Below are 18,765 nucleotides of genomic sequence, written 5' to 3'. Positions count from 1 at the left end.
GGTGATTCTAAGCATCGCATTCCCTTGCAGGGTGGGGGCAGGCTTCACATGCTCCCTCTGCCCTCAGGCCCTGATTGACATGGGAGAAAGAGAAGGAGTATGTGAAGTGTCCTTCTACAGCCAGAGGCGCAGGCGCATAGAAGGAACCTCTCTGTGGGGGGCCGGAGCAAAGACTTCACGCACTCCCCCCAGGCCAATCAGGGTCTGTGGGTGGGGAAGCACGGAAGTGTCCTCACCCCTTCCCTTCTGGGGTGGCCTGGGGCCACTTCAAAAATTTCTGAAGTGGCCCCTGGTCATAAACTATTGCCCACCCCGACTTAGATGATGGGATGTACTACATGCTCAGCAAGTTTGCAGATGACACTAAGCTGGGGGGATAGATGGACACATACTGTACAATAGGGATAGGGTTCAAAGGGACCTAGAAAAATTGGAGGATTTGGCCAAAAGAAATCTGATGAGGGTCAACAAAAACAAGTGCAGAGTACTGCACTCAGAACAAAAATTCACAGCTGCAAGATAGGGACCAACTGCTAAGTAGCACTTCTGCAGAAAAGGACCTGGGGATTACAGTGGATGAGAAGTTGGATATGAGTCAACAGTGTACTCTTGTTGCCAAGAAGGCTAATGGCATATTGGGTATCATTTGTGGGAGAGAAGGAATATTCCCTTCTATTTGGCACAGGTACAGTCATATGTGGAGTACTGCATTGTTCTGCATCCATAAAGGATGTGGACAAATTGGACAGAGCTCAGCAGAGAACAATGAAAATTATTAGGGTTTGGGTGGGGCAGATGGTTTATGAGGAGAGTTTGAGGGAACTGGGCTTATTTAGTTTGCAGAGCAGAAGAGTTAAGAGGGCATTTGATAACAGCCTTCAACTACCTGAAAGCGGGGAGAAAGGTTTTCCAATGAGGACAGAGAAAGGCTGTTCTTAGTGGTGGGTGACGACAGAACAAGAAGTAGTGTTCTCACACTACAGAAGGTGAAGTATAGGTTGGATAATAGCAAAAATAACTTCACTAGGAGTATGGTGAAACACTGGAATCTATTGCCTAGAGAAGGGTTTTTAAGGCCAGATTTGACAAAACCCTGGCTGGAATAATTTAGTTGGGTTTAATCCTGCATTGAGCAGAGCGGGGGTGGACTAGATGATCTCCTCCAACTCCAGTCTTATCTCAATCAGGTGATGGAATGATAGAAAAGGAGAACTTCATGCCTTGGATTTATAGCTTTAAGCTGTCCGCATATTCACAAGGCTACGTTGTATTGGTTTTCACATAGACCCAGTCTTCTCTAGAAAAAATTCTGTTATAGTTATGCTAGCAAACCCTCCCTTACATTAACAGTGCATATACTAGCATTAAAGTACTTTTTGCTGGTATAATATGGATTGAATAGGAAAATCATGAGGAATCTATTGTATAATGTCAGATTTATTGTTGCCTGTGCAACTATAATTCTGTCCTTTTTGAACCCATGTGGTACACTGACACAGCAGATGTCCTGTAAAAAAAAAAAAAAAAAATGTGACTGTAGGGGTTCGGTCCGCCCCCACAGCGTCGCTTGTCGCCAACTTCGGGGGAATTGGCTCTGCTGGCGGCAATACTATCCGGTTCAGGCCACTGCTCTCCGACAGTGCCCACGCAGCCTGGGCTTTCCCCCTTCCGGGGAATGGGAAATAAGGAATAATTCATCCTTCCTCAGTTATGCCAAGGGGGGGGGGGGGGGGGAGTACAGGGTAGGGAGGAGAGAGGGGGGCCCGGGCCCACCCTCACTCCCAGGCCCCAGCCCAGGGCCCTAAAGAACCCAGACCCGCTTCGGTCCGGGTCCGGTTGACAGGGGCATCCTCCCGAAACCTGTCCAAATGAGGGGCCCTTATATGGCCCTCCCCTGGGCTACTTCCTCTCCGGATGACCTCCCGGACCCCCGTTGCTCCACGGCGGTCCGCGAAGACCTGCTCTCCGCAGCCAAGAGGGGTCTTCCCCCCCCCCCCCCCCGTCCAGGGCGGCCTTTAAAACTCCTGCTGCGCCCGGCGCCGGAGGGTGACGTACTCCTGACGTCACCAGTTGACTCCACCCTTCCCGCAGCGTCGGTGTCGCCGCCGCCACCGAGGCGGTTAGCTGGTCCGCGGCGCGAGTACAGCTGGCATAATGCCGGTGCGCGCCCCCCCCCCCCGCCGCCCAAATAGGGCTTTTGCCGCGGGGGTTTTAGTGCGTGGTTGCGGGGCCCCGTCACAGTGACCATCTAAAAAAATAAACTATTATCAAAGAATATGTAAGTGGGAGCAGAATAAGGTATCCTAAACAATCACAATTTTGGAATTTCCTAGATTTTGAATGTTTGACTTTGCAAATTAAAGTTCTTTTAGCCTTTTGTGAAGGGCGGGCAGGGAGAAGGCAAGAGGCGGACAGGATAAAGTAATTTCCTAGGTTATTTAAAAAGGAGAAATATAAAAATTAAGCACATGCAACACCTTTATCATGCATCATGTTGAGAGTTTTCCAAAAGTGGGGATGGATTGCTTAGGTCTGGGAGTGGTGTGGTGTACACCACAGTAGCCAGACAGCCCCCCCCCCCCCCCCCCCATCTCAACCAATCTTGCTTGCCCTCTGAGATGTCTGTATACAGGGAAGAGAAGGAACAATAAGAAAATCAGCATAGCCATTAAGCTTTGATCTGCTTTGATGCGAGACCAGGATATGTGAGTTTCTCTGACTGAGTAACGATTAAGGCAATAAACTGAGCTCGAGGCTGCAAGAAGTGCCCGGCTGGCACCCATGTTGATTCGAACACACACAGTCCCTGGGAGAGGAATTTCCCACTGAGAAAAAGAATGCCCAGTACTTCCAATTTAATCCTCTCAACTCTCTCTTACAAGTGTAAATTAAGTTCACAACTCCCTTGTAACAACTGGTCTCACGAAAGACAGACCAGCACCATTTGGCATCACAGATAAGAAACAGAAATATGTGACCCAATGGGTATAAAGATGGGTACACCAGCACACTCACTTTGAGTGTCAAACTACCCTCTACCTGCTGGTCGGGCTAGGTGTTTTGACCTCCCGAGGTTCCACGGGGACGCCCACCTCGTATTTTCGTCTTTCCGAGGAATTGAGGGACCGATCCTGGCCTGACACGCTGGGACCGAGCGACGCAGAAGGGGGTAAAAATTGTACCCGTATGTGTCCTTTTGTTTTAGTGCATGCATAGAATAGAGCTCTTTAAAGATTAAGCTGTCATTTGGTACCATTGTTTTCTATTTCCTATCTTTATTTTCTTTGTAACCATTTTTTTTAAAGATCTATATCTATTTATACACACACACACACACACACACACACACACACACACACACATTTGCCAGCAGTTAAGAAATAGAACAATAGCCATTGCAACCATATGATTTATAAGCTTCCTCAATAAACCTGTAAGTGTTTAAGCTTTAACCTGACTCCTTCAGTTGCTGTAACAGAACCAGGCACAATTTAAAAGAACTTCAGACGGTTTTAAGGGACAGATATAGGGAGAGCTTGGGCGTTTGGATTTGTGTCACTCCCAGGTGGCAGATCCACTGGGGCACCTTTTAGTCTTTCCCTAAGGCTGCCCGCTGCGAAGGAATTACGAATTCTAGCAGCTGAAATCTAAGATGTTATAAGCTCTCTCTGTAAACTCATTGGGCGCCCGTCAACCTCCTCCAGGTTGCCCGCTGCAAGGGACCCCGGTCCCAGCAGTTGAAGTCTCGGGTGTATAGCACATACACACTGCCCTGACCATTGGCTGACAACCACACATGTGCTGCTCAGAGACAGAATGGCAGGGTTAGGGCCATGTGTTGGATCACTTTCAACCTTGAAGAGACCATGGATTGTCTCTCTCTCTCTCTCTCCAGCAGCTTCTGCCCCTTGCCTCCAGACTCACATCTTGTCCCTGGGTGACAGTGGGAGGAAAGGAAAAACAGGCTGATGTGGTCACATGCTGGGGTAGTGGCTAGGAGCCCATCCCAGTTCCTGCCCCATATAGCATCCCCACAGGAAGAATGGGACATGTTCAGAGTTAGAGGGGAACCCACAATGGTTTTTTTCCCACTCCATCTTCCTCTACTACAACTGCTCTGGAAATCTCTACAAGTTCCCTGTGCAATGTTTGCTATTGCTCTATGACAGCCCAGTCTTAGAATGATAGTGCATTTAATTACTATTTGTTATTTTTGGAAGGCTGCTAAAATTTTCCTTAAGAAGACTGCCAGAAAAGGGAAATGGTTGTTTTTAACTGCTCATATGTTAGGAAATTCTGGTCAAAATTTCCTGATCCAAGAAAAGGCACTTCCATAGCCAGAGGGTATCCACCCTCTTGAGAACAATGCAGATGTGAAAACTAAAAGAGCTAGCTTGAAGCTAAGGATGTTAAAATGTGTTTCAATATGTAATCATGTAACCACAGGCTCCCATCTCCTCCACCCCCGTGCTGCTGCCGCCTCCAGCCAGCTCCTCGTGCACAAGGCTCCGGCTTCCCTCCACGGCTACCTCTAATACAGAGACTCATTGGTTAACCATATAAATGGTTATACTTTCACATCCCTCATCGAAGCTAGCGTAAGTCTGTATGGGCATAGAAATTCATGTACATATTCTTTTGAAAGACTTGTGTAAGCAGAAAGAACTGTAAGTTACTAATCTAAGTTTCCTTGTGTGGAAAAAATTTTTGGTTTATGATATAACCACCATCCCACATCCAGACACATACAAACTCTAACAGGTGATTTTGTTCTTACAATGATTCCTGAGAAGTAAGACTTACACTTCTCTTAAGGTAAACCTCAACTCACAATTTTTTGTATTTAATCAAGACAATCCATTTCACTAAGTCACTGTGAATTACATTTGTTCAGAATTAACATTCTTTTAGCTATGAATCTCAAGATGTTCATATTAGTGGCTGTAAACAGGTATAAAGTATGCACAACAAATCCTCTTTAGCGGGCTCAATATAAGCATGGCACAGCACTGTGTAAACTTAGCTTTTACAATGTCATTTAGTTTACTGAGACAGTACAACACAGTGCTATATGTAGTGTAGCACAGCTGGAGTCTAAATCACACCACTCCCAGCTCTCATTTTATCATAATCCTTGTCATATTTGCAATTTTTTAATTTAAGTGCCAGATCCATGAAAGGCGTGAAACTCAGTTTTTATTTTCTAACAAGGAAGTTTGTGTCTTTGTGGTGAGGAAAGGGACACGTGAAAACAGATAATCTCCAAAAGGTAAGTAAAAAGAATCCAACGTACATGTTTTCAATTTTTTTGGACTTACACGACTTTTGAATGCTTGGGGTTGATACTATTGCTACCTCCTCGAGTCAAGACAGGTCTACTCTTAGAAACAACATTGTACACAAGGCCTTAATTCACCAATAAATATTGTTCATCATATGAGAAAAATCGTTTAACAGATACCATATCCTCTTTTTTCACTTTTGTTCAAATGTTGATACCAACAGCTGCCAGAAAAAAGCTTAATGGGAAATGGTGAGGGTGGAAAAAGAGAAGACGACCTAGAGGGAAAAGCATGATCCTTAGTTCCACTCACTGACACTGAAACTGAAAAGGAGGATAAGATACATAGACGACACCTTCACGTTATGCCCCGGCGCTCGACGCGTCGGGGCAAATTCAGGTCCTGTCATCACAGTTCAAGTATAAATCTCTGGCCCAGCAGAAACCTGCTAATGTCCGGCGAGAACGACGCTGGGTGTAAAGTCAGCTCCCCCGCCCCTCCCCCAGGAGTGAAAGTAGGCACGGCCCTGCCTCCGCCCCGCCTCCCTACCCCCCAGCGCAGCTGTGAGGCCGAGGAGCCGCGCCGGGTCCTGACTCCCAAAGCGGGCAAGGTCCGACGCGTGGGCACGCTAAGCACAGCGCCTACGAGGAGAGGGAATCCCCGGGGCTTCTCCGTGGCCCGTTCCACCTGGGCGACACCACAGGCCCGGACGGGTCAGCCCGAGGCGGGCCCTAGCCGAGAAGAGACTAAACGGCTGGAGCCCAGCGACTCTTTACCTCCGGGTGGATTCAGCCCGGCGCAGCCGCAACGGATCGTCGAGACCGGCTTGGCGGGCCGAAATGAAAGCCAACATGGCGGGCCGGAGCAACGATCAGACCCAAGAACGTCGCCATATTGTAAATAGAGTGGCGCTGATTGGCTCAGCGCGAAACGGCGGTGACCAATGCGCAGTGCGGTTATTGGAGAGTCGGCGGCCTGCTGGAGAGAGAGAAACATAGACGGGGGGGCGGGGACACGAACAAGCCGCTCACAGCTGTGGGGCGCTGCTGAGACCGAAGGGGCGGGGCACGCTCCCGGCCTTCTCGGCTGAAGAGAGGGGAAAAGGGCGGGGCTGAGATGGAAGGGGCGGGGTGTACTCGCAGCGGGATCTCTTGTGGGGTTAGGCCCACGCGGAAGGGGCGGGGCTTGTGGCGGTGCCGGTCTCAGCGCCAGGCGGAGAGCGCCTGCTGCGCGGCAGGATGAGCGGGCCCTGGCGGTTCCTGCGCGCCCTGCGGCTCCGGCTCCTCGGGCCAGAGAAGCAGCACGTGGGCTGTGACCAGTTTGGAAACAAATACTACAAGATCCCCAAGCACCAGACCTGGGCTGGTAAGAGAGGGGCTGCCCCTGCCTTCTCCAGGCGGCCCGCTGGGCCCGCTTCTGGCACAGCCCTTGCCCTTCCCGTGCTCCCTGCAGTGCAGCCCAGCCCATCGGTAGCGTTTCTGCCTGCACCCGCCCGCAGCCTTACCCCCAAATCTGCCTGCCCCCAGGCGCCTCTCGTGTTCCCACTTTGCCACTGCCTGGCGTCTCTGTTCCCACCGGTCCTGCCCCACCTCCCCCCGAATTTCCACACCCTCCTCTCCTGTCCCCCGGATACCCTGCTTCCTCTGCACTGAGGCACCTCGAGGACACCTCATGTCCCTGAGCACCCTCCCCCCCCCCCATGGTTCCCTGTGTCCTACTTCTGTACTGCACAGGTATTTATACTGCCTTATAACCTTCCAGTAGCTCATTGAGCAGCTTGACAGCACGTGTATCACATAGTGATAGAAATGTAGCCGTGTTAGTCTGGGGTAGTTGAAGCAAAATGCAGGACAATGTAGCACTTTAAAGACTAACAAGATGGTTTATTAGATGATGAGCTTTCGTGGGCCAGACCCACTTCCTCAGATCAAATAGTGGAAGAAAGTAGTCACAACCATATATACCAAAGGATACAATTAAAAAAATGAACAAATATGAAAAGGACAAATCACATTGCAGAACAGAAGGGAGATGCGGGGGGGGGGGGGGGAGGGGGAGGAAGGAAGGTAAGTGTCTTCAGGTAAGTATTCACAGACACTTACCTTCCTTCCTCCCCCTTCCCACCCCCCCCCCCCCCCGCATCTCCCTTCTGTTCTGCAATGTGATTTGTCCTTTTCATATTTGTTCATTTTTTTAATTGTATCCTTTGGTATATATGGTTGTGACTACTTTCTTCCACTATTTGATCTGAGGAAGTGGGTCTGGCCCACGAAAGCTCATCATCTAATAAACCATCTTGTTAGTCTTTAAAGTGCTACATTGTCCTGCATCGTGTATCACATGTTTGTTTTCTCCTTTTCTCCCCAGGGAGACCTCTGTGCAGCAGAGTTGTGGTAGGAGTTCTCTTGCTGTGATAGGCGTTTTAAAGAAATACATATATGTATCGCTGTGTGTTTATATGCACAAAGGCAAAGAAATGAGCCTGACATTTGAAATAGAAAGTGCTGATGTTTGTGATGGGCTTTAATTCTCAGGCAGTTCATGCCACACCTTCGGACTGTGGAGAGTTCTGTCTCCTGCAGAAAGGAATGTTATTGTTACAGTTGAGCGTTCCTTTGGGTCAGTGGAGTGAACTGGCCAGTGTGGTCTTTGTCCCCGAGCTTTAGTCTATTGTTCATATATCCTGGCCTTGGAAAACTGAACTTGCCCTTGCATACCCCTAACACATTCTCATAGCCTCCCTTTGCTTCCCTCCCAAATCCTTGATCTGTTTAGTCTCCCAGAATACCCATCCCTACGTCTCTCTGTTTTCCCCGCTTCCAGCTTGTATGGTCTATCCAATGGCCATAATTTATCCTTTGCTTTCATAGACTATTTCCTGCCCAGCTGCTTATTCTCAATGTAGACTGGGGCCCAGAAATTCCCCTGCATGTCTTTTAGGTATTTTTTTCTTTTCCCCTTTAGTTCCCTTTACGTCCACACAATCTCTATTGTTTTCTTTAGGCACCTAACCCCAAGTAATTTTATTTTCCTTCAATTTTGCCTCTATTATAAAACTTGTACTGTGATCCTTCTCAGTTCAGCTAACAGCATTTTGTGTTGAGGGCTGTTTTGATATAGACAAAAAATGAGGATGTGCCTCCAAACTAAACTTGTTTAATATCTCTGTGATATTGAATTCGGATCTTCATTTGTGGTCAAATTTGATTCTGTTCCCTGTCCTGGTGCTTTCTAAAACAAGTTGAACCTTTCTGGTCCAGCACCCTCAGAGTGGTCCTGAGCAAGGGAATTTGCCAGACCAAGGGAGGTCAGACATCCAGGTTCTCCTGGGTCTCCCCTCCTGGCTGCTGCCCTCAGAGAACTCAGAGGCCTGACCTCCTCCAGCCCAACTGCCAGGCTCTGCTGTCCCAAGTGTGCTCGCGGGGCTCTGCTCCCTGCATCCAGTCCCATGTGGGGCGGCAGCTGTTCCTGGGACTCTCTACTCCCCGGTCACTGCCCCAGCATGATGCGCCAACCAGAGCAGCTCCACTCCCAGCTACTCTCAACCTCTGCAGCTGGGGCTCTCTGATTTAGCATCATCTGTGGTCCTGCTGGACCACTAATGTTGCCAGACCAGGGAGTCCTGGACAAGAGGTTCAACTTGTACTACTCTTGTAAAATAATGATATTTTCATATGGCAGGGAAAGCATTTTGTGAACATGTTAGAAGCCTATATATGAAAGAAGAAAATGAGTGAACTAGGCTTGACAATTTAACAAGACTAATTAATATAGATAGATATTAATTAAACCCACCAATCAGGTTATCTTTACTTTATCTTACAGCTTTGTTTTAACCTCAAATCAGAACAGACTGTCTAATGAACTTATTTTTCATTCAGGAAACTTTTTAGGATATGCATGTGTCAAGTCTATTCCCTACTCTGGCACACCAAGTGCAAAAGGCGGGGGCCCATAAGAGACCTTAAAAATGCCTTGCCTCTATAGGCTTCTGCTTAAAAGCTCCCCAGGGTCACTGATTCCTTGGCCTTGGGAGGTGATTTGCCCCTACCAAGTGGAAAAACCCCTTTCCTCTTGAACCCAGGAAGAAGCACTTGGAACTTCTTCCAGAGGGGAACTCCAAGCTCTTCAAACACGAGAACTTGAATAAAAAGAGAAAACAAACGTAATCTCTGAAAACTGACCTCTCAGTTTTAGGCATACACAGACCTCCTATTACCTTCCAGGACACAAGAATCAAATCATAGCCTTAAAAAAGGTTATTTTATTAACACAACAAAACTTGATAAAACATACTTGGTTGCTAGGTATTTTAAAGTAACTGAAAGAAAGAACACTTGGAAAACACAAAGAAATTCCATCCCTGGTTTACAGCTTAAAGTACAGCATATGAAGGGAGACAAGGGGAAGAGGCACATGGATTTAGACAGTCAGGTGATTTTCTTTGTTCTGTTGTTTGGTAAACTTCTCTGTGCTCACTAAAAAATATTCCTTATTTACTCATGTATTTGTACTTCAAGGTCCAGCCATTTTCATGTCCAGTGTTTTTTTGTAGGCATAGTAGTCCTGCTTGGTTCAATTCATCTTGTTCCCCCCAACTCCTGGCTTAAAACTCAAAGAAGAACAGCATGCATGTATATCCTCCAATTCAAATCTCAATACCTTCTCCCATTGGCTTTCCTGGCTCCCTGCTAACATCACCTCCTTACTTGAGTTTAACTGTTAGCTTTTTCTGAACATCCCAGCATCCAATGACTATCGCTCCTATCCATCACCGCATGTAAGTTGGAAACTTACATGAGACTAGCCTGACTTTCTTTGGCCTATTCTCCTTAAACTATATAAACTCTTCTGTAATTGCTTCTAATAGTATCTGTCCCCATAGAATACACCCCCACTTCTCTACGGACATTAGACTGCTTTTTATATGGCACATACATACTTTAATCCAGGCAACACATGCAGATTCTTCTCATTTCTCACCAGCACATAGTTTTGGATTAAGTCTAGTTTAGAGTGTAATATAGTACTACTGGAGTGATGGAATGTTCTGTAATTATGTCAAACTAACCTTAATTGTTCCACCAGATTATCTAGTGTCCTAAACATTATTGTCTTATGTACTCTTTTAAAGTGGTATGCGCCCTAGTAACTAATTGTCCCTGAACATTCTCCGTAGATCATAGTTTTAGAACAATTTTATTTTTGTATGCATAAATTCCCATGCATTTAGAAGCTATTATTGCAAATAGAAAATGTCTTCAGGCTTTTAGAAGTAGAATCTTTGGAAAGACTAAAATAAACCTTTTTGACTGGAGAGGAGGAAGCAACATATAGAATGAAAAAGAATTGGACAGTGATAGGGGCTTGACCTAAAGGAAAGTAGCACTGAGACAAACATGCACTCATTTTCTGGTATTATTTATTTGCACTTCAATTATTCTTTTGTTCACAATATGTTAGGTACTGTCCAGATGAATAGTTAGCTACAGTTCTGCTTCCAAAGATTTCATAATCTAAGTCTACACTGGCAAATTACTGCACAGTAAATCAGCCTCCAGCTAAAACTTTTTGTGGAATCCACACCGGCAAGGCATTTAGTGTGTCCTACATAAACCACATCTGTGAAAAGCATAGAGCTTGCTGCACTCTGGTTAGTGTGCTGGAGTTCTAGTGTGAACACCGTAGTATAGTATTACCTTCTGACTGGCCTCTCTCCTTACCAAAATGCCTATTCTTGTCTCTTTTGTCATCTGTTTGAACTTTACTGCCCTACTCTCAGGTGTCCAACCAGACATGCTCTTGGTGTTCTTTCTGAAATATGAAAGATCTCTCTCTGTTTGCCTGGTGATGTATAGTATGTTCTCAGTGCATCTCTCTAGCTAGCCATGCCTGCTCCATGCACCAGGAGAGCCTGTGCTTGGAGCTATGCCGAGGTGCTGAACTTCATCAGCATTTGTGGACAGGAGACAGTCCCATCCTAGCTGCATTCCAGTTGCAGAAATTACAATATTTATGGGTACCTCTTGCGATGCATGTCCGAAAGGGGCCATGACTAGGATGCACTGCAGTGCATGGTTAAGTGAATGAGCTGAGACTGTCTACCGGAAAGCAAACCGCCCCGCTGGTGCTGTTCCCACTACCTGCAAGAGTTGTAGAAGCCAAGGAAGGATTAAACGTTGAGAGGAATATGACTAAAAGCAGAATTTATAAGGATTGTAGCAGTTCATTTTCCTAAAACACAAAAAATTCAAGTGTCAGATGTAACTGGGCAAAGAAAAGTCACAAATGGTATTGTTTCTCTGACTTCATGTTTCATGATCTCTAGAAAATATATTTAATTCTTCAACATTACTTTCTGTTTTCTACCAAATACGCTTGTATAATTTAAAATATACTATGTTAAACTTTTTTAAAAAGAATAGTATAAGAAAATGACAGTGATTAAATTGTACAATTTCATCATGGCCTGTCTTGAGAGGAACATCCAGCATAACTCATTAACTCTGAAATTACTCTTCAGATGCCAGTCCTAAAACTGGATGGTAACAGTGATTGATGACTAATTTTAGTATCTCAGACAAGTATTTCACTAAACAATGTAGCTTAATCTGTGTAATATATTTATTTTTTTAATTGTGTAAGCACACTGTCAGAGCATCACGATAGCTTTTCTACATGATGAATTGTTTGCTCTGCAATCTACAATGATTAACTATTCATATTTCAGCAATTGCGTAAGTTCTTCATAAAGTTTATGGATTTTATTGAAGCAGCATTTATTTCATGGTAGATAACTGATCCTATTTTCCATAGTAAAATTTGGTAAATATGAGGATTTTTAGTGGGTAGTTAAAAAGAGAAAACAATGTAAAATGCAGTAGTAGTATGCATCTTCAGGCTTGAGGGACCATGACTGTGTGCCACTGAGAGCTAAAGAATTTACTCACTTTTTATGGTAGCTATGGCTGGGGCTGAAGAGACCCGCTCACGAGAGACAATCTCTGCTGCATCTGTCATATTTAAAGGAGATGTTTTGACTCTGTGAGCTGTGACTTCTACAAACTTTTTTCTCCTCTGCTAAGCTGGACTACTTCCTCTCATAACTACAGAGACCTTTTGTGATGATTCACTCATGCTTTATGAAGTTTAGCTTATGAATACTGTATAAATATACGTAACTCAAAGAATTTAAACAAAATACCTCATGTAACTTATTAATTTTAATGTTACACTCTGCTGGATCTATGTATCCAATTTTGGTGTATGTATCATTATTGTTGTGCAAAGATAGAATGGGACTGTTCATAGTTTTAAAAGCGTTAATGAGTCATTAGTGGTGTCCTCCCCCCCCCCCCTCCCCCCCCAAGCCTTAATGTCTTGGTGGATCAACTTAATGACTTGTAAACAGCTTTGTTTGTCCTGTAATTTGGAGTAATAAAACGTGACCTAATTGGACTAGTAAGACATGTGATCCTACCACCTGGTACTAGGATTCCATTTTGACCCTGGTAGTTTTCCATGGAAGAGGGGATGTAGAACAAAATGTTCATGACCTGGGGGAAAAAGCTTTCCATTGCTTACATAGACATCAGCCCTTTGTCTTCGTCTGGCCTGGAAAACTCTGAAAGAATACAAAGGGCTGAGAACGCAGGGCTGGGGATCCAGGTCAGGGTTAAAAGAGGCTGTCTCTGAGCTGAAGATAATTCCAGAAATAAGAAGAGCTCTTTAGGGTAAGAAATTTGCTTGCAATGTTTTTTAGTGAATTAGCACTAGCTATGTGTTTTCTTTTCATTTAAACTTAATAACCATTTGCAACCACTGAACTTCTACATTTGCAACCACTATTACTCCTATTTAATAAAAACACTTTTTTTGTTTACTATCAGGCCCAGTGTAAATAATTGTTACCTGGAAGGGCAGAGGGAACTTAGTGTACATATCTTTCATTGATAGAGGGTGAACATCCTCATGAGCTTTCCTTATGTAAAACTTTTACATCAAGAAAGACAGATTTGATTGGAGTTCTGATGATTGGTTTCCTAGGTAGTGTACCCTAGAACTGCATTCTCTCAAAGCTGAAGTGGTTCAGCGTCCATATTGGTCTTTAGGGGGTGACAATGCCGCCTCTCTGCCTTGTCTGAGGGAGACCAAAGGATCTGGTCCAGAAGGACAGCATAGTGGGGAGCCCCAGGAAAAAAAGAATGTCAGAGATGTAAAGGGTTAACTGGGTGACAGTTACTGGATAAGCAGCTAATGGCAGCCTCCCACTTTAGTCCATCCGGGCCCAAGGTTTAACCGATTAACTTTTAAAATGTGAAATTACACGTGAGTGACATGATCAGCACACTGGGAATCAATCCTAAGTGAGCTTTTGTGACCTCACCCCATCATACCTTTTATTGAATTCTTGGTTCCACAGGCTGTGGTCCTGAGTGAGTTCTTCCCAGTTGTCCACCTTTACATTCATTTTTTTGAAACCTCACCCGTCCTTTAAATACAATTTTGGGGATTTTTTTAGTCTTTTTCCATATGCCATTTTGCCATAGAGGATGTCCTTTGGGATGTGTCCCGTCATTCATTTGGCACACATGCCTCAACTACAGGAGTTCTCTTTGTTTGAGGGGGTTTCAGGGGCAACCATGTTAGTCTATTTCGGCAAAAACAACAAAGCATCCGGTGGCACCTTTGACCAACAATTTTATCATGGCTTATGCACATAATGCGATTGTTAGTTTTTAAGGTGCCACTGCACTCTTTGTTTTTGTTTGACTATTTGTATGCTGGCTTACTTGAGCACCTCTGTGCTGATGACTCTGTTCTTCCAGGAGATTCCAACAATGAAAGCTGTTAAACTTTTTTTCTTGAGGCACTCATAGGGCCCATGTCTTGTTCCCTTACAAAGAGTGCTAATAACACATGCGTGGTACACATCACTGTATTCTGTCAGTTATTTTGCTATAACTTCTTGCTCAGTCTATATATTAGTGAGACAGCTTTTCTGTTAAATAAGTAACATTGAAATATTTTCTAAGAGGTATTATAAATGGTGTCTTTGTCCATCACTCTCTGTTCCCCCAGCCCTTCCCTGCCTTTGGCTCCTGTGTCTGGTTCCTTCACCCTCTTCCCAGGCCTTAGGCCTGTGAGTCCGAGAAGTCCTGTTCGCAGTGCAAGTCTTTGCATTCCTCTAGAACAGGGTGGGCAAGATACAGTCCACCCTGCTGCACTCCTGCCCCCCAGCCCAATCGAGATCTGGAGATGGGGTATCATGCAAAGTCTCCTCCCCCTGCTAGGGACCGTACAGTAACGCGTAAGTTCCCTCTGGGTGCTACCTTATGGGGGAGCATGTCAGGTCCTCTCCCTCCTGCATGTGATGCCTCAGTGGAGCTGCCCCTTCTGCCTCAGGCCCTGCACCTTCCAACTAAGGTACTGCCCCTTCCAGAGCTGGCACATGACCACTATTAACATTGATGATGTGCTCCCACCCTTAGGGTTGCTAGGTATCCGGTTTTCGCATCGTCTGGTAGAAAAATTCAGAAAATACTGGACATGTGCAATGTCCGGTATTTTCTGAATTCCCGGCTGGGTGCCGGATGGAAGCCTGGCGGGGGCAGGGGAGCAACTGGGAGGCAGGGCCATGATTGGTGCTAGGAGCCTCTGGTTGCATGAAAAAGATGGGTGGGGCGGGGGCCAGAACTCCCAGACACTCTCCCCGCTCAGCTTTTGCACATGACCAGAGGCTCCCAGCACCAGTTGTGACCTCGCCTCCCAGCTGGGAGCCTCTGGTTGAGTGCAGAAGCCAGGCAGCCGGGGGGGGGGGCGGGGAGTGACTCCCAGCCCCTCCTCCATCCCCGCCAGCTTCTGTTTGCAACTAGAGGGAGTGCCTGCCGTGGGCACTGCACACACACCCCCTTCCTCCAGACCCCCTCTCCTCCCCGTCTAGCCCCATGGCACCCCCAGCTCTGCTTCCCGTCCCCCCCCCTTCCTCCCGTCTAACCCCGTGGCCCCCCCATGCCAGCTCTGCTTCCTGCCCCGCCCACCTCTCAGCCAGCTCCCCCCCCCCCTCCACCCGATCAAGTGTGTCTGGTTTTTTGGCAGGGTCTACCTGGCAACCATACCCACCCTGCAAAAATTATTGCCCATCCCTGCTCTAGAAAGCTAGTCCTCTCCCATGGGCTTCTTGAAGCAAACTAACCTGCTCTTATGTGCAACTTATTTTGTATGAACTGGCTGAGCCCTGATTGGTTGCAGCCACTGCCTGAATTAGCTGTTTCCTTGTGGCTTTACAGGGTTGAATTTTAACCCTATCACGGCCAGTGCAGAGCAGATGCCCCGTCACAATGTCTCATTAACATTTGAATATATCAGTGCAGTTCTGATACTAAGGTTGGTAAGGTTTTTCTACAGAACCAACAGAGGGAGCACTAAAGTACTATAGTTTCCCTTCAATTTCAATTATTTTCTCTTGGATCAAAATGATGATTTTTAAAAAACAGTACATAAACTCATAAGTTGATCTGCCTGTTAAACTACCCTATGGGCGGGAATGGTTTGGGGATTCGAACTTAATACAAAATACTCCTTTTTAAACTGGGTATTTGTTATAATTCTATGAGCCTGTTTAAAAATAATAGGCCATTGTTTATAATTGATATACAATGGTGTTAGACTTACAAAACAAGATTACTTAGTAATTGCATTCAGACTCTGATCTTATAGGCTGAAATTCTCCCTCGGGTTTAGGACCATGTTGAGGGCCTAAGAGGTATATAAGATCTAGTAGTATGAATTACTTCTACACCAGCTCAAATATATATAGCCATTTGAAGTTTTTGGCAGAGGAATTGTAATACGTGGACTCAGTTAGTTATGTAAGGAAACAAACATTTTTCAGATTCCAACTTCAGTAAAAATGTGTTCAGTGTTTTTGTTTTAAGTTGTAACAAAATTGCTGGTTGATTTTTAACAATGAGGGGTCATGTGGTACCTTAAAGGCTAACAGATTTATTTGGGCATAAGCTTTTGTGGGTCAAAATCACTTCATCAGATGCCATACCATGCATCTGATAAAGTAGTTTAGACCCACAAAAGCTTATGCTCATATCCATCTGTTAGCTTGGGGCCACAGGACTCTTAGCGTATGTCTACACTGCATTCCTCTTTGGAAAGAAAAATGCAAATACAGCTGAGCGAAATTGCAAATGAAGCGTGGATTTGAATTTCATTTGCATAATCGCATCCGAGTGCTATATTGAAAGAAGAAACGCAGTGTAGACATGGTTATTTCGAAAGAAAACCTTTCTTTTGCAATAACCCTTAATCCTTGTAAAATGAGGTTTAAGGGTTATTTCGAAAGAAGGGTTTTCTTTTGAAATAACCATGTCTATACTGCGTTTCTTTCTTTGAAATAGGGTATTTCGAAATAGTGCCCAGATGCGATTATGCAAATGAAGAGTGGGAAATTTAAATCCACGCTTCATTTGCAATTTTGCTCAGCTTCATTTGCATTCATCTTTCGAAAGAGGAATGCAGTGTAGACATACCCTTAGTCTGTATCTTAAAAACAACCAACATGGCTATCCCTCTGAGACTTGTTTGATTTTAAATATTCCTTTGTAATGTTCACAACTCTAATATTAACCTATTGTATTCATGCATGAGAACTGCAAAGTAAAACTGATTAGTTTATTTTTAGAATAAAAAGCAAAAAGGAAACCTTAACAATGGGAACTTGACATGATGCTTACTAGCCAGGAGTAAAATATGTGTCTACCCCCTTCCAAAGCTATGCATCCTACAATTTAAGGGTTGGATTCTTCTTCCCATACGTTGAGTAGTACCTTCACCCACAAGCACAAGTAGTCCCATTGAAATCCAATGTAAGTATATTAAAGGACTTGTAGCTGAGCAGTTACTGCAAAGCAAGCCAGGGTGTAAACCTGCAGCATGTAAGTATGCCATGCACTAACCGGCTGCATAGACTCCTAGTATGTTTTGATCTATTCCATTTTGAAGGCCAAATACAGTGTGGGCATGTCTACACAGCAGGGCCAAAGCCAAAATAAGCTATGCAACTTAAGCTACATCAATTGCGTAGCTTAAGTCGAAATCGTTATTTTGTTTTTTTAACACTGACTACACAGCAGAAAGTCTGAGTTAGAGAACTCTACCTCTGACTTCCCTGCTGCTTGTAAAATGGGAGTTACTGTAGTTGGAGTAAGAAGCTCTCCATGTCAACATCATTTCAACATTATGTGTAAATAACTGTTTGCTATGTAGTCCTAGACTGTTATTTTGAAATAATGTCAGTTATTCTGAAATAACACTGCTTCGTAAACATAGCCTGAGTGTGTGGCATGCTGCTACAGTGTAGATCGGGGTGGGCAATAATTTTTTGCCGGGAATGACTTCAAAAATTTGGAAGAGGCGGGGCCAGGATGCTTCCAGGCTTCCTCACCCACAGACCATGATTGCTCTGGGGGTTGGGGAAACCTTCCCATTCTCACTAAGCACCCATTCCCTTGACAGTAGGAGACTTCCTGTGCACCCCCACCCCCAGGCCAATCAGGACCTGGGGGTGGGGGAGCACGTGAAGCCTCTTCCTCTCCTGCCAGGAGCATGCAGCACTTCTAGGTGCTGCATGCTCCTTGCAGGGCAGGAGTAGGGTGGAGGAAACTTTGCATGCTCCTCCCGCCCCCAGTCTCTCATTCAGCAGGTCCTGGCAGGGAAGGAGGATGCTTCACCCAGGCCAGTCAGGACCTGGGGGTGGGGGTAGTGCACAAATTTTCCTCCGCCCTGCGAAAAGTGCGCAACACTTAGAAGGCCTGGGGGGTAGGGGATCTGCTCTGCGGAGGCCCTTTTGCCTGTGTAGATTATACCGCAACTTGCTGCTCAGTAAACTCTTCATGTAGACAAGCCCCAGTGTAACTAGAATCTGGTCATAAGGGTATAAAATAATTGTGCAAAGTGTACTGAATGCTGTATTTGTAAGAGTATAGTCACCTTTCTGTTTTAAACTCTTTAATACTTTTTACTACATATCTCTTCCTTTAATTAAGCCTTCTTTTCCTTTTAGGCTTTTTTTCTCTTCTTCAGTAGTTTGGGGCATTAAACTCCCAAGTAAGAAGCCAATCTTCTGTCCTTATTCGCTCCACTACTCCCCTCTGAATAAAATGGGGGGGGGGAATCCAGAAAGCTACCATGGAAGTGAAAGGTGCTGTAGTTCCTTTGCAATAATTGCCTCTGTACAGGTGGGACTGATATGATTGGTCACGAACCGTGGAGTTTGCTGGACCAGATAAGGTCAAGGCTCCCCTCCCATCTGTTGGCCCTGCTCTCAGATGCCAGCCCTGGCCATTGGGCTCTGCAGCCTCGGCCGGGGCCAGGAAACCACCCTGCCTCCGGCTCCACTGCCTCCAACCCCGCTGGGACTGCAGTCCCACCTGCTGCACCACAGATGTTGCTGGATCACAGAATATTGGAT

The 18,765-nt window shown here is 45.4% G+C and overlaps 2 protein-coding genes across 9 annotated transcripts in view; one reads left to right on the top strand and one right to left on the bottom strand.

Moving 5' to 3' along the window:
* The window catches only part of ERCC8 (ERCC excision repair 8, CSA ubiquitin ligase complex subunit), a 61,309-nt gene extending 55,038 nt beyond the window's left edge, over positions 1 to 6,271 (bottom strand). For all 8 annotated transcript variants that reach the window (XR_012905020.2, XR_012905022.2, XR_012905024.2 and 5 more), the window contains exon 1: positions 6,059 to 6,271. Coding sequence is in view for 2 of the 8 variants with exons in the window: in XM_075932876.2 (XP_075788991.1) it covers positions 6,059 to 6,135 (77 nt within the window). In the remaining 6 variants the exon portion in view is untranslated. The remainder of the gene's footprint in view (positions 1 to 6,058) is intronic.
* Positions 6,272 to 6,309: 38 nt separating this feature from the next.
* Positions 6,310 to 18,765, top strand: part of NDUFAF2 (NADH:ubiquinone oxidoreductase complex assembly factor 2) — a 160,752-nt gene continuing 148,296 nt past the window's right edge. The window contains exon 1 of the mRNA XM_006134416.5: positions 6,310 to 6,647. Coding sequence (XP_006134478.1) covers positions 6,521 to 6,647 — 127 coding nt within the window. The 5' untranslated portion in view covers positions 6,310 to 6,520. The remainder of the gene's footprint in view (positions 6,648 to 18,765) is intronic.

This window comes from Pelodiscus sinensis, chromosome 6 (assembly GCF_052426305.1).
Source record: "Pelodiscus sinensis isolate ZL-2025 chromosome 6, ASM5242630v1, whole genome shotgun sequence".
Taxonomy (NCBI): domain Eukaryota; kingdom Metazoa; phylum Chordata; order Testudines; family Trionychidae; genus Pelodiscus; species Pelodiscus sinensis.
Note: the sequence above shows the minus strand (reverse complement) of the source record. Positions and strands in the feature narration are given on the sequence as shown.